Genomic DNA, 22,623 nt, shown 5'->3' on the forward strand with positions numbered 1-22,623 from the left:
AATTATCAGACTCGTACAAGTGTGACAATTCTGACAATGCAAGGCCCCCAAACCAATAAGAATGGCTTTGGTGGAAGGTATTAGTCATGTGCAATGTGTATTGAATTAATAAACAACTGTTGTTGCGCTGGTCTCTAAATTAGACAAACAGCACCACCATGTGGCAGGCAGTCATAAGTGCCAATTAAGTGTGGTTCTGGGCACCAGCAAATTAAGCACTGCAGCCTTGCATGATTCCCAGTCTACTGTGGCAGTCTTCTCTGTTTAGCTGTTTAGCAGAAAGATTCTAGAGGTTACCATCGGTATAGGATGCAATATATTTTGCCAGAAAAGTGCTAATTAATGGGGAATCATTTTCTTGTGCAGCTGTTAAGGTGAGAAATATCTGGCCTATGAAATTTTGGAAACGTCCCATTTATGCTTCAGTTTAAAAACTGAGCAGGCTTTTTAACTTTTTATTCTGACATTCTTTCATTGTAATTTAATTATGCTTTTTATCATATATTTTGTAATTGTGTATCGTATTTATGGTTGTAACATGCTTTTGGCCTGTGGGCAGTATTTGAGCTATTTCAAAATCCCAAATGAAAATTGAGTGGAGCATGTATTTAGTTGTTTGTGATACTGATCATGCATTCAATGACTTGGAACGGGTCGTGTAGTTAGCACCATTGCCAGAGCAATACTGTTTAGATCTTTCTAGTTTAGTGAAAATGGATTTTGCTGACATTTGCAATGACCACTGACCCCTTCAACCAGTACAAAATGTAGTTTTTGACCTGGGCAGTCAGGGTCATAGTACAGAATATCAAGTATTGAATATTGAGCTACCTTAATATCATAGGTAAAATATGCAGGACAAAATAATCGCAGGTAAGAGCAACTTGCATTGAACTGAATTATTCCTACTATTTGAAAGCCTTATTTTTAATAATGCATTGTGGATTTTTGTCTTTTGGTCTTGTTTTGGTTTAGATAAAGATTACTTTTTTTCTAAACTGGTCTGTTGTCCATTTGTAGTTCACTGTATTACTGTGTGTGTTCACAAATGCTTTAGACACTGCCACTGAGATAAGCCTGTCTGTTCGTGCCAAGCTACCAAGGGGGTGAGCAGGGGTTATTTTAGAAGTGTATCCCCCTTACCCTGACTAGAAGCAAGGGTAACTATTTGGAAAAAGGTACCTATCTGTGCCAACTAGAGACCCCCATTTCTAACAACAGGCCAATTTGCAATGATGTTCTATCCCCAGTTCTATTCCCACATTCTTCCAATCAGAGTGCGCGGGCAATAAGTAGGACTGTGCTCTATTTTATGCTATACTGGCTCTGCAACAATCTAACAATACATGAGGCCTGGTCGCAATCTATGTTGGGCACACCATTAAAACGCTACTCTGTCTTTCTCTGCGAGTGTCCAACTGGGATCACTTTAGGGAGGTGGGCAAGAGTCCCCCAGAGGTTGGTGCAGCATTTGACTGCACCTGCCTATGGAGGGATGCTTGGTTGGATCTGGTACCTATATACCTGCTTCCGAAGAGGCACACTCGGGCGCAGTGAGGGAAATATTTATGTAGGTTTTCCGTCAACCTTGTACAATGAAAGTAGGCGCAAGGGCGCCGCAAAACCAAATTAGGGTTTTTCAAGCCACTCAAGGCCACTTTGCATGGCCCTGAGTGGCTTGGTAAATCAAGAGTAATGCAAAGCAGCGCAAATAGCTGCCTTGCATTACTCTGTCCCAGGGAGGCATTCCATGGGTGGAGCATGGGTGTTCCCCTGCATGCACCTATGGCTTTTGGCACATTCTCAGATTTACAATTATTGGTAGACCTGGGAATGCATCAAAAGGCTACGCCTCCCCAGGTGAGGCATAATGAGGAGAAATGTCTTTATTTCTCCCCGTAACTTCCTCTTTTTGTGTGTGCAGCATTCTGCAGCACACACAGAAAGAGGAGTGTGCCTCAAATGATTGTTTTTGTTCAGGAAGGTCTTCCTTCCTTCACAAAAACAATACTAATTACAATGCAGGCGTTGGGGGCCTGAGTTGGCGCTAGGCAGCACATTGTGTGCCAGCTTTGGGAAAGGGCAGGAATGAGCTCTATATTGTTAAGTACAGTGCATTCCTGCCCATTCCCGATCATGCAGCACAAAAAGGTGACTTGCTGCACTGTGTGATATCTTAATAAACATGCCCCTAAATCTGCTCCAGGTCCAAGATGGCACACAGTTTGTGTACCTTGCAAATGTCTTTATGCCCTTACACCTACATCAGTAACACAAAAGTACGTCTGAGCCCAAAAAGTGTCCAGAAATACAGATTGCCTGACGTCGGCACTTATGTATCAGAGTCCAGATGGCTAGGATATTTTTATTTTGATGCAAAAGAACTGCATACGTATGAATGCTGCAAAGTGGTTCAATAATAGGAAACATTTAAGTAAATTGTTTCTTTAAAAGTATATGGATTTACAGTAAAGTTTCTCTGGAAAATCAGGGCTAAACACATTTTTTTCTTAGAAATTAATGTTTTCATTTCTTTGCAACATATTCATGTAATTATATTATTGATTGACAGCTTCATTCAGATATGGACAAAGGAGATGAATCAATCAAATACATCCTGTCTGGAGAAGGTGCTGGTACCATGTTTACAATCGATGACACAACCGGTGATATTCATGCCATACAGAGGCTGGACAGGGAGGAGCGCTCCCAATACACGCTGAGGGCTCAAGCGCTTGACCGGAAGTCCAGAAGACCACTAGAGCCCGAATCCGAATTTATTATCAAAATTCAGGACATCAATGACAATGAACCCAAGTTCCTCGATGGACCATACGTTGCCTCAGTGCCTGAAATGTCTCCAGTGGGTAAGGTTTCTATTTTTATTCTTTTTTTCTGTGGCAAATATAACAGAAAGATCAATTGACAATGTGATAGGACTTGTACCCTCAGAACACAGGAAGAAAGACATAAAAGTATGAACAGTGATGTACATCTCTGCCTAAACGTACATTATTTTTTTTTCTCAGTAGCATTCTCAGTAAAATGCCTTAACAAGAATTTGCAATGCAATAGGTCTCGCATTTACGCGTATTGCGAATGGTAGTCATCACGGACAATGGGAGGGAAGGCACGGGCAGGCAGGGGCGAGGAGGCACGGACACCTGGAAGGCGGGCTAGGGAGGGGGAGGGAAGGCACGGACAACAGGAGGGAGGGTGGAGTAAAGAAGGCAGTAGGAGAACCTCATTAAAGAAAAGAATGCTCACAGTCTAAATAATACATACCGCGTAACACTCGAAGTAAAGGGCCAGTCGAAATGGGAGGTGACAAATGAAGAGGAGGCAGTACTAAGAAGGGACTAACAAGCCTATTGATGAATCAGTAGCCAGCATTTAGGACAGACAATGACACAAGCCTATGGCAAACATGGGCGGAGAGTGGGCGGGGCTTCTATTCCCTACTACTCTACAATAAGTCTTGGAGAGCAATAAAAGCACGCCGGCGCAGGCTCGACCTAAAAAGTGCTCCCTGCACAGGTTTCCATGCTTAGTACTCCAAACACATGTTTTTCTCACAGGCAAAACATGTTTTCTGCTAGTCGCAGCAATCAATTACCTTTCCCATCCTCAATGAAGAGTTATATAATCTCTTGAAGTGAGTACATTACCGACATTTGAAACAGGGAAAAGTGCGTTAATCGAAGTTCGCAAATTCCCACAAATGTACGTTTGTGGTGTTCCCAAAATTCCATGTCTTGTAATACCCATTTACCACCCCTGCCATGGGACTTACTATTGAATATTTCTCTAGACCTGTGGTAAAATTAATTTACTCCCACCAGGGATCCCTTTGTGAACTCCCAGCAGACAAAAATGTGGAATTCTTGGCCATAATCTTATCTTCAAGGCAGAGAATACCTTTGTCAGTATACCCATTGGTATTATGAATTACATATCGATTAAGAGAATGAGTACTTGCCTCCATTAAAAGTCTTGCAGTCCTTGCTTCACATGTTTCTCGGGGTAATAATGCAAAATTGGGCTCAGTCAGTAGGTGAACAACGTTTCTTCTAAATATTGGTACTGATTGAGAATGTTTATGACATGGCTTATGACCGTTTCTTTCCTCATTACATCAGATCATTTCTGAATCATCACACACACAATAGGCACCCACTCACCCACTCACCTAGTGCTCACTAAATTAGTTGTTCACTCATCTAAACATTCACTCACTGAGAGCCCTTTTAGCATTCCATGTAACTTCAGAACATGGAACGAGGTCAGAATGAGATGAAGTTTCTTATTACTTCCAGAAGAGCCCAGGCCCTCATTTATGGGATTGTGATGTATATTAGTGCAGAAAAGCACCTTGCTGTGCTGCCCTAAGCCAAAGTGAAAGGGTAGGAATGCATCGTATTTCAGCAATATGGTACATTCCTGTCCTTTCTCCCTGCACTGGTGCCGTTTTGGCCGCCAACGTGGGCACCCTTGCATCATAGTGCAAGGGTGCCTCCGTGCATGCAGGATTGTTTTTCTGCCGGAAGGGACACCTTCATGCACAAAAACAATCCTAAGAAGCGTTTTCCTCTTTCCATGTGTGCTGCATAATGCAGCACACATAAAAAGAGGAAAAAACAAGGAGAAATAAAGTTATTTCTCCTCGTTACGCCTCACCTCAGGAGGCATACGGAGTTTACGCTTCCCCGGGTTTACATGATTTTGTCAATTTGGGGCAGCATCAAAATCCATGGGTCTTGCATATAAACCCACTGCACCACTCATGGAAAGCCTCCTATGAGCAGAGTAAGGCAATGCAGCGATTTGCGCTGCGTTGCCATAGTCAAGATTTATGAGGGCACTCAGAGTCATGCAGGGTGGCTTTGCGTGGCTTCATAAATCAAATTGAGAGCCCCGCGTAATGACTGTACCACCTTATGTGGTGGAAAAGTGATGCAGGGCTCTCATGAAAATAGCCTCCCCTCATCCACAACCATCCGCAAACGTCTTCCAGAAGACCTCAGAGTTGTGAGGTGGCCATGTTCAGCTTATTGCACTCATGAGACCCACCCTTACAGATGCATAGTGAAGCACCCACAATACCAGCTTCAGGAGGTGTGTTACTAGACAGAATAAATTGGTTTCCTTGGCTCTTATGATTTTTTTAACTAAGACTCTCTGTTTGCAAGATAGAAGCAGCACCTAATAAATACCAGAAAGAAGATAGTATGAGACAGGTGTGTGCCAGTGTGTGATAAAAGAAGCAAACATGGTTTCAGAGATAAAGGTGAAAGATGAAAATCATAAACAAAGTAAGGCAAATTAAGTAACAGCACAATAGACGGGATTAAAGGGTGCAAAAAAGGAAAGAAAGAAAGAAGGAAAAAAGTAATCAAGAGTTATAGAGGGGTTGACATGTAGGAAAATAAATTCGGAAGAAGGAAAACAAATGGAAAAGAAAGAAAAGAAAGAAGGAAGGAAGGAAACTTTCCTTGGGGATACAATTCTTGGAGCCCTATTTTGGAAAGTTTGGGATAACACACTTTACTTGCGCACTCAATGTCAGTTATATAGTTCCAGGTTGGGGGCATTTATTATTTGGTCTACTCCCATCCATTCTTAGATGCCCAGCATTCATTCTGAAGTGCCTTTTGGCCCACCCTCCTCTCAAGTCTCCAGAATCTGGGTATTTTTTAAGGCCATGGTGCGGCTCTTCACTAGATTATGTTGTCCTTGCACTTTGATAAAGCCCATAGTGAATAAAAAAACTGTAACAAAGCACATTTTCAGTGAAATTGGAACTCTCTTACAAACTGGCTGAATAACAGAACACTGTAGTAAAACAGGGGATAAAGCAAACCTGCCAGTCTGAAATTGAAGAATGTAGAATATCTATCAAATACAACCTAAGACAAAAAAAAAGAAACTGTCTAGACTCCATCCCACCATTTACAGGATAAGGGCAGAGGTGCTGGTTCCATTGAGAGCACACAGGTGTGTGATGTACATCTCTCATCTGATGGATCTTTTAAGTTAACTGAGATGCAAAGGCAGTTAGCAATAATAAAACAATTACATTTTTATGAAGTCCATTTGGCCCCACAATAAGGACCAGAAATCTTTATTTAAAGGTAAGTAGTGTTATTGCCAATTAATAAACAGTCCAGTATATATGCATAGCAAGAGAATATTTAAAAGACACAGAATTACAGCTGGCAAGTTGAAATATTGCAATAGGTTCAGTCTCAGTAGGATAAGATTTGAAACAATCCCAGCCACAGCAATAAAAAACTGAGAAATAGCAATAGGTGTTCCTTGAAGAAACTCTGAATCTCTCTCCTGAACATGAATAGGTTCTAAAGTCATCTAATCAAGGCTCTAACTTTAGAATAAGGATGGTTCATAGAATAGGGTCTTGAGGAAATTCAGAAGTGCGAGAAGGTGTCAGCATTGTAAAGACTCCATTAGAAGTCTTCCAGAATTGGAAGAACTGTTCAGCATTCAGTTTTACACTTGCAAGAATAAAGGAAGCAGAGAGGTATTTACCCCTCCAAAGCTAAGAGAATCTGTACTAACTTCTAACAGTGTGAACAATATTTAAAACCAATAAAACTTCAGCAACAATCATATCTCTCCCCACCCCACCAGGAATCAATCATTTAACTTCTCGTGGATCTCCCACAGATCCAACTACACCCAAAATGATGAGAGATGGCCTGGAGATGCTATATGGCCTACATTGGGCAGCTTCTTGAGCTTTCCTTCGCCGGTAGTGTGGTCCCAAAGTCGCGAGAGCAAGCGGTCTCCCTCCCCATTACGAAAAAAGCCTGGAGCCGACTCGAGTCAGCTGGAGAACTTGCGGCCTATTTGTTCAAAATTGCTGAAAAAGTGGCGAATACTCAATTAATTGATCACATTAGTCCGCATAATCTACTCCACCCCACACAATCGGGCTTCAGAGCCACGTACTCTACTGAGTCAGCACTGCTTCTTACCACTGACACAATACACAGAAGCGTGGATGAAGACCGGACAGTGGCCTTGGTCCTACTGGAGCTCAGTGCGGCCTTTGATACGGTAGCCAACAAATGGCTCCTACAGCATCTCAGAGTAGGTGGGTTGGATGAAGCGGCGATTAAGTGGATGGCCTCTTTTTTGCAGATTAGGAGCTTTCACGCACACAACCTCATTTCTCCAAAAGCATAGCGCTGTCTTAAGGGGTCCCTCAAGGCTCCATTTTGAGTCCTACTCTCTTTAATCTTTATATTGCACCTCTGGCTGAGATTATGGGACGGCAGGGAGTCACCTTTGTGTCATATGCGGATGACACACAACTGGCTGTCTTGTTGTTGCAGGCCTCTGACGCAGCAGCCATTCATTTTTCCGCTTGCCTGCAGGACTTGTCATCTTGGACGACAAATACCTGCCTTAAATTAAATGGCAGTAAAACTGAGATTCTAGTGGTGGGGAAATCCCCCTCCATTTGGTCACCGGCATGGTGGCCACAGAAATGGGCCCTTCTCCTTCCCCAAGAAAACAGTTTAAAAACTTGCCTTCTTAGATCAACCGGAACTTATTTGGTCAAGGTTCTTAAAGTACAACAAGCTAGAATGAGAGTGCATTCGTTCAGTTATTTAGAAGGCAAGAACTGAAATGCGCTCCCTCTCTCTATCTCTACACTAAACCATCAGAGTCTCTCTTCCAGAAGAAACTAAAAACCTGGCTCTTCCACGCATAGGTCCCCTCTCTTTATCCTTCACTGAAGAGTCTTTGTTTCAGCGCCGGGACACACCAGTTGCTGTAACCAGGCGCTTTACAAGTTTGACTATTATTATTAATGTAACCAGCCAGAAAATCTAGCCGGTAAAATTGCTTTGGGAAAGAGATGCTTTGAAACCTGACCATCTAACTGGACCCCATCCAGCACTCAGCATGCCAGGTTATACATTTTCCCTTCCACCTCCAACCATTGCTGAAGTGTGAAGATTCCCTTGTGGACATTTAACACCTAGTCAGAGCAGATGGGAAATGTCTGCATTAAACCCCAGGAATTAGGAATTCCTTGTGGAGTTCCAGCTAAAAACAAAATGGGTTCTCATAATTGTTCCCCATTCTATGGGTCCAAACTTGTAATTGCATCAATTCATTTGGAGATTTCAGTCAGTATTGGAACTTTCAGACACCTTGAATTTACTCTGTGGAGTTCGGTATTACTCACTATCAAGGTCAAGTCTTTCAAATGGACATTTACCTTCCACATACTTCCAGTTGTATTTTACATATTTACATATTTGGACTGGGACATTAAGCGATTTGCCCAGAATCACACAATAGTTGGTTAAGTGCCAAGAGCAGAATTCAAACTCAGGGCACCAGGCTCCCAAGTTGGCAGCTTATCTACTAGACACATCCCCCATCTTACCCTATTGGGCTCACTGAATACCCGGGTTGCCAAGTGGGAACTATCTGACCCACATGGGAGAGGACGTGAGCCCCATTCCCACTTTGGCCCCCCTAAAGCTCATTGGATCTCCTTCACTGGGTTTCTCAAGCAGCTTATGGCAAAAGGGGACTCCAGGTTAGACACTCGCCTGTACCCAATGTGGCACTTAAAAGCATTGCTCTTTTACAAGAAAGGGAGGGGTTGGCATATACTCCAGGAAATATATATCTCAAGCAGAGATCCAAGTGGGCAGAGGAGGACATGCCCAAGCTTTTTTAATTTGATTTAAACAGTTCCCACTCTTTTTATTTTTTTAAAGAGCGACCGTCGCTGAATGGCTGAAATGCTGCAAGTTGAAATGGAAGTAGAACAGTCTCCTCTAGTGTGTAGTGAGAGAGGAGAGAGGTAGCCAACGTTCAAGCAAGCCTCCTCTACAGAGTCTCTGCTCCAGAATGGAAATTAAATGTGTGCAATTGACTAATCTGCAAATCTAAAGGCTACTTGGGAGCCAGTATATGCTGTTATCCATAGAATCTGGAATATGTCCTGTTAACCCCTTCAGTGCTCAAGACGGCCCCCGGCCGTCATGAGTCACGGTGGGTGTGTGAGCACGATGGCCAGGGGCCGTCCAAACCCGCCCAAGAATGGAATGTCCAGCACCGCGGCGGAATTCGCGCCGCAGCCAAGGTGTTAATGGAAACCTATAAAAAAGATTTTCACGAGGTAAAGTTAGCATATTACCAAAACATAACTTTTGAAAACACTGTCAACATTTAACACCTTCAGCGCGGCGCGAATTTTCGCGCTGTGCTGAAGGTTCTAATGAGCCAACGGGCTCATGACGGAACGGTTCCGTCATGAGCACAGCTCAACCGACGCTCATGACGGAACCGTTCCGTCATGAGCATCGAAGGGGTTAAACAATCTTTTTGCTACAGCCTTTTTGTACTGTGCCCAACTTTTCTTATAAGGTGTGTCATACATTTTTTAAACTAAGGACTTAAATATTTACAGGCTTGGACCTCTTAGAACTATAAAAACATACCACTATTCCCCAGTACAGCGAGCAGGAGTCAAATCAGTGACTTTCCGGTTACACCCATGGACATCTGAAGTGATCGCATTAACCAACGGATCTTTCATGACAGAAAAATGCATTTCACAAAATAAATTTAAGACTCGTCAATTCTGAAAGGTCACCAAAATCGAATATTTTGTACTTTTTGGACATGTGTCTGACTTTGCCCCCACACTCGCTGAACCCACCCTAGTTGTACTCAGGGCTTTAAGTGGGATGAAAAAACTAGGGGGGGGATCTCTCATAGGGGCGCGGGTGATGGAATTTAGGGCGTGGCTTAAAACACTTGAGCTAAAAATCTGTACTCCCATAGTGTGCCTCCCCACTCCTATTTTGCTGCTTCTTTCCATACACCCAGATATATAATATGATAAGTAAAATTACACCTACAACAAGCCAGGACTTTTGGCTTTTTCAAAGATTGTAAGTTGCATAAGAGAAATAAGCAGGAACTATGACTGCGTTGTATATATTATTGAAAATGCTTCAATTCTCCCAGGCGAGGTTGGGTGTAAGGCTGGAGCTACCGAATTTCTAGCTAAGAAAGCAGGCTCGAGTTTGACGTCAGATCACCATCAATTAATATGTCCTTGTTTAATGTAACTGGTGATCGTGTAAAGCGCTCCAATACCTGTTAGATATGGGGGTCTCTGGTTGGCACAGGTAAGTACTCGTGACAAGCAGGGACCCTCTCCTCTAGTCAGGGCAAAGGACTTACTCTTTAAAATAACCCCAGCTCACCCACTAGGTTGCATGACGCGAGCAGACAAGGCTAATCTCAGAGCGTTATGGGTTAAGCATTTGTAACAACACACAGTAACTCAGTGACAACACCACATATGGACACCACACCAGGGTTGCATCAAAAATAAGTTGAATTTATATAAAAAAGCTTAGCACAAGATCCAAATAACATTTAAAAGTAGGCCACAATACTATTTTAGAAAAGAGCGTTCTTAGATACAAAAATGCATAATTCTCGTGTTCTGTGTGCGTAGCGCACTCTTATCTGACTCTCATCGGGTGGGAAACGGTGTCTAAAGGGACTGCACAAGCATTGCGGACTCCTTGGTCCGTGGCGTACACACAGGGGTGTGAATTGGGTCACAGTACCTTTAGGGTGACGAGTCTGGCTCAAAATGAGACGTACGGGAAGGGAAGGTGAACCAAAAGATGCTGGCTGCTCCTCTGCGAGGCGGGCCCCGGCTGCTGCAGGTGTCTCGATGCGAGGCGTAGAGCGGGGGGCCTCAAGGAGCGAGGTGGACGATGCTGGTTCTGTTTCCCGGTGTTGGGCAGCGTTCGAGCAGTACCTTCGGTTCAGGGCTGTTCTGTCAATGCGGGTGGCGCGGCACGAGGCGGCCGGTACGGAGCGTATGGGCCGGCTCTTCAGTGCGGTGCGGCCTCAGGGATCAGGAAAGTGGTGCGAGGTGGGCGGTACCCTTCGTGCGGGGCTACAGAGTAGCTCTCTAGTCTCTCTTCTTCCCATTCTATTCCTTCAATGTCAGAGACTACAGATGCTGCCTTTCTATGCTGTTTGGACCAGGCATGACTTTTCTTTAAAAAATGGAGCTCTCTCAGCAAAACAAAAATCAATAAATATGTGGCTGTGTTATTGGTCTGCACTCACTACGTGGTGTTCACCAATTACTGTATATAAATTACAAATGCTAATTCGAAATCCTCACCGCTGCCTCCAATGTTAGATTTGGGGTACTCTGGTTGGCACAGGTAAGTACTTGTGACAAGTAGGGATCCTCTAGTCAGGGCAAGAGACTTACTCTTTAAAATAACCCTTGCTGACCCTCTAGGTTGCGTGGCGCGAGCAGACAAGGCTAATCTCAGAGCGTTATGGGTTAAGCATTTGTAACAACACACAGTAACTCAGTGAACCACACATGGACACCACACCAGGATTGCATCAAAAATAAGTTGTCTTTATATAAAAAAGCTTAGCACAAGATCCAAATAACATTTAAAATTAGGCAACAATACTATTTTAGAAAAGAGCGTTCTTAGTTACAAAAATGCATAATTTTTGCGTGTTCTGTACACGTCGCGCACTCTTATCTGACTCTCACCGGGTGGGAAACAGTGTCTTAAGGGACTGCACTGGCGTTGCGGACTCCTTGGTCCGTGGCGTACACACAGGGGTGTGAATTGGGTCACAGTACCTTTAGGGTGACGAGTCCGGCTCGAAATGAGGCGTACGGGAAGGGAAGGCGAACCAAAAGATGCTGGCGGCTCCTCTTAGAGGTGGGCCCCGGCTGCTGCAGGCGTCTCGATGCCAGGCATAGAGCGGGGGGCCTCAAGAAGCGAGGCAGACGATGCTGGTTCTGTTTCCCGGTGTTGGGCGGCGTTCGAGCCGTTCCTTCGGTTCAGGGCTGTTCTGTCAATGCGGGCGGCGCGGCACGAGGCGGCCGGTATGGAGCGTACGGGCCGGCTCTTCAGTGCGGCGCGGCCTCAGGGATCAGGAGAGCGGTGCAATGCGGGCGGTACGCTTCGTGCATACGGGCCGTACTTTGCCTCACGATGCGCTCTGAGCCGGCTTCCAGCGGTGGGGGCGGCGAGATGAGCAGTGCGGCTCCAAAACGGGGAGGGTGAGGCAGAGTGCAGGTGGCCACAGCAGGACGGTGCGAGGAACGGCTCGTACCAGAGTGGGATCACACGGTGCGGGGATGCCGGGCACAGGCATCACAGCAAATGAGGGGATGAGGCGCACTGAGGTCGCGGCTCCATTGCCAAGGAATGTCGGGAAAAGTTTAGCAGTCCGTCAGCGAAGGCAGGAGGAGTCCAATAGTACTGGGACTCCGTTCAGGGGGCAAGCTCACCCACAAGCCATTGGAGATTGTTTGAAGCACAAGTTGCAAAGTCTCGTTCAGTCTTTTTCCTCTCCTTTCACAGCAAGGCAACCACTGCAGGCCAATCCCCCAGATCAGGGACAGAACTCCTCCTTGCAGCTTTCCCAGTTCCTTCTTGTCGGGCAGAAGTTCTTCTTGGTTCAAGCAGGATATGATTTCTTAGGACCGGAGTACCTATATTTATACTGGATTTCTTTTGTTCTTTCAGGCCAGGGGGCCTTTGCCTTGTTCAGTCCAGTTCTGGAGCACTTTGTTGACATGATGCAGGCTTCTGCTTTCAGTGTGCAGGGCAGAGACATCAGACGCTCCACAGGAGGTGGAGCCAGCATTGTGGTGGCAGAGCACAGCCCTATTCAGAGTCAAGGGGCACTCCTCCCACCCATCCAGGTGTAATCTTCCTATTCACCACCTGGCTACCAAGCCTGTCTCCTGGAATTCCCCAGCCCTGTCACACACAGAAACCAGACAGCAGATACACATCTTAGCAGAGGCGGGCTGAAAAGGGTAGGCAAGCAAATACCAACATTCTAAAAGTGGTATTTGCAAACACAGAACATTAAAATAAACTTTACTAAAATATGTGTTTTATTATTCTGAGTTCAGGCATCCTAAATAAGCATGAGCGCAAAATCCGCTCCGATCGCGGATTTTGCGGATTTTCGGTGAATCCGCGATCCGCGAACTCTCGCGGATTTACCGAAAATCCGCAATCCGCGATCGGAGCGGATTTTGCGGTCAAAAGTTCAAGCGAGCCTAATTAACGATGGCGCCGGCAAGCTGCCAGCGCCATCCTGCAATAGTTACTTAATTAGCTTCAACAGGAAGCTCTAATAGATAAGATACAGCAGGGGCTCGAGCGCCTGCTTTATTTTAACAGTTGGAGCTTCCTGTTGAAGCTAATTAAGTAACTATTGCAGGATGGCGCTGGCAGCTTGCCGGCGCCATCGTAAATTATTTCAACGGTGGTGTCTTCTTGAATAAATATGAAGGGCAGGGTTCATTCGGGCACGACGGTCCTGGCACAAAAAAATAAACCTCAACAGGAAACACTTGCAGATATCAATAAAGCATGTGCCCTAGTTGAAGCTTAAATTCAGTGACTCATTCATCAGCCCAAAAATTAATCTGCTGCTCTGATCGGTCTCTGCCCTTTTATACACACAAGAGGCATGCTCGCATGGACGCCCCGTCCGTTTGGCCCCGCCCACACACTCGAGGTGTGCACCGTCTTCCCGCCATTTACCCACTATGATGGACATTTCACTCAAGGGACCCCTGCGCACTTCGGCGCGATTGCATAGTAACACACACTTGGTCGCTGGAACTAGTTGAAGCGCAAATGCAGTGACTCATTAATCAGCCCAAAAAAAATCGTGAGCGTTGGGAGGCTGGGCAGATGTGCCTTCTTCCCAAATATATCATCGAAAATCCGCTGTGATGCTGCTCTGATCGGTCTCTGACCTTTTAGACACACAAGAGGCATGTGCGCTCGCGTGGAAGCCCCGTCCGTTTGGCCCCGCCCACACACTCGATAAAGGCCCCGCCCCCAAATCCGCAAATCCGCTAAATCCGCGGATTTTGCGGATCCACGATCCGTGGATCCGCTAAATCCGCGAATCGTGGATCCGCAAAATCCGCCCATGCTTAATCCTAAACTCGGATTTCTACCATGTTCCCTGAGTCTGTTAGGAATGTAGAATGTAACAATTCCAACAGCCCATTCTGGCCTATGAGAACAGGCAGCCTTACAATAGTGAAAACCGAAAATGGCTGTAATTCACTATTAGGACAAGCCACACACATCAGGGCTTGTCCTACCTTATGCTTACAATGCACCCTGCCCTTGGGCCTACCTAAGGGTGACTAATATGAAGTTAAGGGAAGGTTTAGGGACTGGCAAGTAGGTGCACTTGCGCAGTCAGCATGACAGTACCAGACTGCACGCAGGTTCTGCAATGGCAGACCTTAAGACACATTTTACCAGGCCGCTTCTGTGGGTGGCACAACCAGTGCTGCAGGCCCACCAGCAGCATTTGTATTTACAAGCCCTGGCACTTCTGGTGCACTTTACTGGGGTCTGACAGTAAACCAAATAAGCCAATCATGGAATCCAATCAATGTATACACTTTATACAGGAAGTACTTGCACAGTCATCGCTGACGCGCACAGCTGGTACACTTGGAAAGTGCTAACACCAGCAAAACACATGAGGCAACAGCAACAAAAATGGAAGGGAGACCCACACCAATGGGGCCAGGTCTAACAGGTGTCCCCTCCAGCTGAAATGTGGGGAGAACTACCCTACTCCAGGGAGTTCTCATCCCTAAGGCGGAAAAATCTGGATAGACCGCCAGCATTGGCGTGATCTGTGCCAGGGCGATGTACTACCGTGAAATCCATACCCTGTAGGGAAATGGACCACCTCAACAGCTTTGGATTCTCACTCCTCATTTGCATAAACCATCTGAGGGGCCTGTGGTCTGTCTGGACGCTGAAGTGAGTCCCAAACAGGTAGGATCTTAGCTTCTTCAGTGCCCAGACCACAGCAAAAGGCTCCCGCTCAATTGCACTCCACCTCTGTTCCCGTGGAAGTAACCTCCTACTGATGAAGGCTACAGGTTGGTCCCAGCCCTCCTCAGTCATCTGTGAGAGAACAACCCCTACACCATGCTCTGAATCATCTGTCTGTACAAGGAACTCTTTGGAGAAGTTGGGTGCCAAGAGCATGGATGCCGTGCACTTGGCAGTTTTCAGGGTGTTAAAGGCTTTCTGACAGGTGTCAGTCCAAATCACTTTCTTGGGCTGCTTCTTGGAAGTCAGCTCTGTCAAGTGTGCAACAATGTTGCCATACCCCCTGACAAACCTCCTGTAGTACCCGGTGATTCCTAGGAAGGCTCTCACCTCTGTCTGGGTTTTGGGTGGTTCCCAAGCCAGGATGGTTTCAATCTTGGGCTGAAGGGGCGCCACCTGGCCGCTCCCAGAACCCTGCCCGATCTGGCACTTGCTCACCTTGATTGTGAGGCCTGCCTTGCGCAGTGCAGTCAACACTTCCCAGAGGTGGGGCAGATGTTCTTCCCATGTGACACTGAATACTGCGATGTCATCCAGGTAGGCGGCACTGAACTCATTTAGCCCAACCAACACCTGGTTGACCAACCTCTGAAAGGTGGCAGGGGCTTTCTTCATCCCAAATGGGATAACCCGGAACTGGAAATGCCAATCTGGTGTGGAGAATGCTGACCTCTCTTTGGCCCCATCAGTCAAGGCGATCTACCAGTACCCAGACGTTAGGTTAAACGTGCTGAGGTACCGGGCAGCCTCTAACCGATCAATGAGCTCATCAGCTCTGGGGATGGGGTGCGCGTCAGTCTTGGTGACTGAATTGAGTCGTCTGTAGTCCACACAGAACCGGAGTTCGGGTGTGGCACCTGGCGCTGCAGCCTTCGGGACCAAGACCACTGGGCTGGCCCAAGGACTGCTGGAGGACTCAATCACCCCAAGAGAAAGCATCTTTAAGACCTCCTCTTTGATGCAAGCCCTGACCCTGTCAGTCACATTGTAAGCCTTGTGCTTCATAGGTAAACTGTCTCCTGAATCCACGTCGTGGATGCACCAATCAGTGATACTAGAAACCAGGGAGAACAGGTCAGAGAACTGCTCCAGCAACTGGCGGCAGTCATTCTGTTGCTCAGGGGTCAGGGTTGGAGAGAGGTTTACTGCATCCACTGACCCATCTTGCTCTCTGGCTACCAGGAGGTCAGGAAGAGGCTCAGTCTCCTCCTCTATTTCATCATCTGTTGCCAAGAGCATGCCCACTTCGGACCTCTCCAAGTGGGGCTTAAGGCGGTTGACGTGCAGGACCCTCAAGGGGTTCCTGGGAGACTGCAAGTCCCCCAAATAGGTGACAGAACTCTTGCGCTCCACAGCCTCAAAGGGCCCGGTCCACTTATCCTGGAGCGCACACGGCTCCACGAGGGCCAGGACCCACACCTTTTGTCCAGGCTGAAGCTCTACCAGAGTGGCATTCTAGTCGTACCAGCACTTCATCTCCTCCTGGCTGGCTTCCAGATTTGCCTCAGCAAGTGCTCTGAAACACCTAGTCTGGTTCCTGAAGGCCAGCATGTAGCTATATACATTCTGGGGAGGTTTCCTTGGAGATTGCTCCCAGCCTTCTTTGACCAGACTTAGAGGTCCTCTCACTGGGTGGCCATACAGGAGCTCAAAGGGGCTGAACCCTAGAGACTTCTGTGGCACCTCACCGTAAGCAAAGAGTAGGCATGGCAAGAGGACGTCCCACTTGCGCCTCATGGGTTCTTCCAGACCCATAAGCATGCCCTTCAGGGTACGGTTGAATCTCTCAACCAACCCATTTCCTTGGGGGTGGTAAGGGGTGGTGAACTTGAAGGTTACACCACACTCTTGCCAAAGGGATTTCATATACTTGGATATGAAATTGGTACCCCGGTCAGACACCACCTCTAGAGGGAATCCCACTCTGGAGAAAATTCCCATCAGCGCACGTCCCAACATGGGGGCCGTCACTGTCCTCAGAGGGATGGCTTCCGGGTACCGGGTGGCATGGTCCACCAGGCCCAGGATGAACCTGTTGCCCATGGCTGTCCTGGGGTCCAGTGGCCCCACAATGTCAATTCCCACTCGCTGGAATGAGGTACTGACTACAGGGAATGGATGGAGAGGAGCCTTCTGCTTCCTCCCACTCTTTCCACTTGCCTGGCAAGTCTGGCAGGTCCTATAGTGAGCATCTGAGTTCCTGTGCATTTGAGGCCAATAAAAGTGCGTGCGACCCTTTCATAGGTCTTGTCCTGCCTCAAATGCCCTGCCAATGGCACATCGTGACCCAGCCCCAGTGGGAAGGCTCTGAAGCGCTGGGGTACCACCAGCGCACGGGCTGACCCAGGCTCAGCAACCTTAGGCTCTGAATACAGGAGGTCATTCTCCCAATAAATGAAATGTGTTCCAGACTGATCACCGTTGGCCTGGTCTGCAGCCTGCTGCCGCAGACCTAGGAGAGAAGGACATTCTTTCTGCGCCCTGTAGAATTCTTCCCTGGAGGGCCCTCCTTCTTGCTGACAATGGGTCAGCTCAGGTAGGTCCCCCAGTTCAGCTATCTGTTCCCCGGTAGGCTCCAGGGAATCCCCCTCAAGGTCTACTTCCTCTTGGGCCGTGGAAACGTCAGGGGCTGGTTTCCCGTGCCTCCTGCGCCTTCTCTCTAAGGCCGGTTCCTGGACCTCTCCCTCAGGCTCCAGGACCTCTTGAGCACCCCTACTGGCTGCCATTGACCGGGTGGTCACGCACGCCCAGTCAGACAGACCCACCATCCGCAGGTGAGTACTCTTCTCCACCTTCTCCCAAGGTGAACTTTCCAAGTCGTTCCCCATAAAACAGTCTACAGGCATGGCAGTTCTCACAGCTACTTGAAGAGTACCAGAGACCCCCCCCACTCAAAGGGAACCTGAGCCATTGGACACTGACTCTCAGTGTTGTCGGCGTTCACGACTCGGCAGAATGTGTGTGGCACACCCTGCTCTCGAGACACCAGGTGATGCTTGACAGCTGTCACACTGGCTCCTGTATCTCTAAGAGCCCCCAACTTCTTGCCATTGATGGTCACCCACTGCCCATATTTCTTAGTGTTATTGGGCAGTTGGTTTTCAGGGACCACCTTACATTCTCCTAAAGAGACAAGGGACATTTCTACTGTACCCCACCCATCTTGGGCTGCTACTTCCTCCCCAAAGGCTACACTAGCCATCTGCCAGGGCGGAGCACCAGTGGGTGCTGGTTTACCAAACTGGCGACACTTTAGATCATTGGCAAAATAACCCAGCTCAGCACACTTGTAATATTTTGGGGGCCCTCTTTGAACAGGTGTACCTGTCAGGGCCCCGGCGGGTTTCTGGGTTGGGGGAGGCTGAGAACCTTTCCCTTGGTTCCCTTGGGGATTACTTTGGGGCCTCTTCTGAAACTCCCTCTGTTTGCCCTTTCCCCCCCCCACTCTTCTGCTGGGGAGTCTGCCCACCCTTGGCGGAGTCTCCCACTTGACCCTTGTGGACCCTGGTGCTGACCCAGCAGTCCGCCTCCTCAGCAAGCTTCCTAGGGTTAGTCAGCTTGCTATCAATCAGGTGCTGGTGTAGCTCAGGAAAACAATTACTAGACAAGTGCTCCCATGCAATTAAATCAAAGAGACCTTGAAAATTATCAACTTTGCTACCCTTCACCCAACTATCCAGTGCTCTGCAGAAAAAAGTTACATACTCCACATACGTACTATTAGGAATTTTTGAACAACCCCTGAACCTCTGCCTGTACAGTTCAGGAGTTAACCCATACCTGGTCATCAAAGCTTCGTTCATGTGTGGGTAAGAATTATGAACCTCAGAGGGTAAATCTAGCAGTGTGTCCCGCCCCTCACTAAGGAACCGCCTACACAACGCCGCTCCCTAATCTCTCTCAGGGACCCAGTGGGAAGACATGGCTACCTCATAGCCCTAGAACCACTTTCTGTCCTGAGGCGGAAGCCGGGAGCGCGACCTACATAATATTTTAAAATTTGAGAGTCACTAATTTCTTGTTGTTATTTTAAACCTCACCTCACTCTTCTCTCTGCACATTTAGGGCAAAGCTTGATCCTAAACTGCCCGCGCAGCGGATTTAGCGCTGCCGCGGACTCGAGGAAAACACGTACTTTTTTCCGCCATTACCGGTGACCCGCGAGGCCACGCCCCCTTCGAGGCCACGCCCCCCCCCCCCCGCTCTGACCTTAAGAAGACGCTGATTGCAAGCGCCTGGTCAGAACCACTTTCTCTCCTGAGGCGGAAGCCGGGAGCGCGACCTACATAATATTTTAAAATTTGAGAGTCACTAATTTCTTGTTGTGTTTTTAAACCTCACCTCACTCTTCTCTCTGCACATTTAGGGCAAAGCTTGATCCTAAACTGCCCGCGCAGCGGATTTAGCGCTGCTACGGACTCGAGGAAAAAACTTACTTCTTGCCGCCATTACCGGCGACCCGCGAGGCCACGCCCCCTTCGAGGCCACGCCCCCCGCTCAGACCTTAAGAAGCCGCTGATTGCAAGCGCCTGGTCAGAACCACTTTCTCTCCTAAGGCGGAAGCCGGGAGCGCGACCTACATAATATTTAAAAATTTGAGAGTCACTAATTTCTTGTTGTGTTTTTAAACCTCACCTCACTCTTCTCTCTCCACATTTAGGGCAAAGCTTGATCCTAAACTGCCCGCGCAGCGGATTTAGCGCTGCCGCGGACTCGAGGAAAACCCTTACTTCTTGCCGCCATTACCGGCGACCCGCGAGGCCACGCCTCCCGCTCAGACCTTAAGAAGACGCTGATTGCAAGCGCCTGGTCAGAACCACTTTCTCTCCTGAGGCGGAAGCCGGGAGCGCGACCTACATAATATTTTAAAATTTGAGAGTCACTAATTTCTTGTTGTGTTTTTAAACCTCACCTCACTCTTCTCTCTGCACATTTAGGGCAAAGCTTGATCCTAAACTGCCCGCGCAGCGGATTTAGCGCTGCCGTGGACTCGAGGAAAACACTTACTTCTTGCCGCCATTACCGGCGACCCACGAGGCCACGCCCCCTTCGAGGCCACGCCCATCCCACCCTCCTCTCCTCTATTAATCTTTTTTTTTTTTTAAACTCTTTATTCGTGACTGTAGCAGGATGTTATACATTTCTTTACATTTTCTCAACATACCACATATCAGTCTTTTCCATTTTCTTTACCAGTAACTTTTGGTAGCATATCCTTACAATCATGAGTCGCTTTTCTTATCCATTCTCGAATGTGTCTCAGTAATGATCTTTAAACACCATAAACATGACTTACATAAGTGCTAAACCCCAACTGCCCCTCCCTTCCTGCCCACCCACCTCCCGTCTCCTGGTCGTTCTCTCTTGTACACTCTACATTCCGGTCCAAGGTGTCTCAATCTATCTGGAAATTGTTAAAGGCTCTAGACCCGGTCTAGCCCTTGTGAGTGGTAATGGTGCCGGTGAGCCTCGGCCGCCCCCTGCTATATGCATGTGTTCACCCCACCGGGTCTCCCGAACTGTCCAGGTCTATCTCTTCCAATTCGATCATCATTAAGTCCCATTCCTGCACTATAGGTTATTTGCGAAGGCCTTTGTCCTCCTCTTCCCGCAGCGCCGCGGATTCGGCTTTGCCCCATTTCAGCAAGTCAGTTCGCCACCTTTCTACCTGCGGGGCCCTGGGCGACTTCCATCTCACATTGAGCACCCTGATTGCCAATACGAGTGCCAGGTCCGTAAATTTCAGTTGTGCTTTGCGTGTTTTGGGTCGTTTCCTGTTCCCTATCAGGCAGGGTAATGCCCCCTCAGGGATCCGGAGCGTTGTTATGGAGTGTAGCGTGTGTTTGATCGTCCCCCAGTAAGTATGTAACTTGGGGCATGTCCATAGCATGTGAAGGATATGTGCCTCATCTTGTTGACATCTCGGGCAGCAGTGTGCAGCGGTAGGGAACATCCTATGGAGTCTCTGGGGCGTAAGGTATGCTCTATGGAGAATCATGGCCTGTATGAACTGAAACTTAACATTCCTAGATACTCTTCTATGATGTCCTAGAATTATTTTCCACTCCCCGTCCGTTATGTTTTCTCCCGAGTCTGCAGTCCAAGTCTCCCTAAGTGTGGTGATCGGCGACGTCACATGTTCTCTGATACCGACATACAGCCATTTCACCAGGTGTCCCCCCGTGCCCATATAATGTAGGAGGTGCACTAATTCATGTTGTTCTTGTTTCGTACGTTGTGGAGCCCAAGCTCGCCGCACGAAGTGCGTCACCGAGGCATGTAACAGATATATGCGCGAAGGTGCCCCCGTGGCTTGCACAAATGAAACGTGATCCAGCATGGTGTCGTCCCCGAACAGGTCTCCCACTCTGTCCACCCCGGCCTCCGTCCAGGGACGTAGTCTGCGCTGTGTCAGGCTCCCCTGTGGTGTCGGGAGGCCCAGTAGGGGTATATTGTCTGCGTATGGAGAGGTCCCAACCGTGTATGACAGTGCTTTCCTCCAGCAGGTCAGAGCCACATGCAGGAGGGGGTGGCAGTCTCTGGGGATCCTAGCATTGGGCAAGAGGGGGGAGTGTAGTTCTCCACGTGTTAATTTGTCCGTCGTGTAAGCGATCTCATGTAGATCTCTGCCCGCCACCCATCGGGTCAACCATTCGAGCTGACTGGCATAGTAGTAACTTCGTAGGTCCGGCACGCCCAGTCCTCCCCGTCTGGTGTTCAGTTGCAGTTTTTTAAGGCTGATTCGTCTTCTCCCCGAGCCCCATATAAGGTTGATCAGTAATGTATTTAGTGTGGTGAAAATTTGTCGCGGGAGCAGGACCGGCAGGTTTACAAAATAATACAGTATGCGGGGAGCAGGACCATCTTCGAGACCGCCACTCGTCCCATTACCGATAGGGGTAGGGACGCCAGAAGCCTATACTACCTCGTAGGCCAGTAATGGCCTTACGGATATTACCGTCAATTTGGGCCTCCGGGTCCCGGTATACATTTATTCTGAGATATTTAAACGTGGTCGGTGCCACTTGGATTTCATAGGCACCGAACTGTATGTGGGGGGGCTGTTGTCCATCTCGGAAGAAGAAACCTAGAGACTTTCCCGGATTTATAGCCAGGCCAGATATGGTCTCAAAGCGTCTGAAGACATACGCCAGGAGCGAGTGGTCCCCCCGCAGGTTCCGGAGGAACACCAAGATATCGTCGGCATATATAGAGACCATGTGGTTGGTGCCTTCCACCGGTATGCCCTCCTCCTCAGCTCTATTGCGGAGCGCAATAGCCAGGGGCTCCAGCGTCAGAACAAACAGTAGTGGCGACAGTGGGCAGCCCTGTCGGGTGCCCTTGTGGACTTCATAACTGTCAGATGTGTGTCTTCCCATGCGCGCCCTGGCCGTCGGACTTGTATATAATAAGCGGATCCATTTTATAAGGGCCTCCGGGAAACCAAAGCGATGCGGGACTTCGAACATGAAGTTCCACGTCAGGGAGTCAAACGCCTGGCGGAGATCCAGGGCTATACAGCCAGCGTGTGGTAAGTTATGAGGGGTAGTTGTCATAAGGGCGTGGAGTCGTCTCAAATTTTGGGAGGTGCTCCTCTCTGGGAGGAAGCCACATTGATCAGTATGGATCAGGCCAGGGAGGTGGTGTTGGATCTGCATGGCAATAGCCTTAC

At 48.0% G+C, this 22,623-nt stretch overlaps 1 protein-coding gene across 2 annotated transcripts in view; it reads left to right on the plus strand.

The window, feature by feature from the left end:
- The window catches only part of CDH20 (cadherin 20), a 1,157,650-nt gene that overhangs the window by 983,568 nt on the left and 151,459 nt on the right, over positions 1 to 22,623 (plus strand). For both annotated transcript variants that reach the window (XM_078685760.1, XM_078685761.1), the window contains one exon: positions 2,573 to 2,867. In XM_078685760.1, the coding sequence (XP_078541886.1) occupies positions 2,573 to 2,867 (295 nt within the window). The remainder of the gene's footprint in view (positions 1 to 2,572; positions 2,868 to 22,623) is intronic.

This window comes from Lissotriton helveticus, chromosome 4_1 (assembly GCF_964261635.1).
Source record: "Lissotriton helveticus chromosome 4_1, aLisHel1.1, whole genome shotgun sequence".
Lineage (NCBI taxonomy): Eukaryota > Metazoa > Chordata > Amphibia > Caudata > Salamandridae > Lissotriton > Lissotriton helveticus.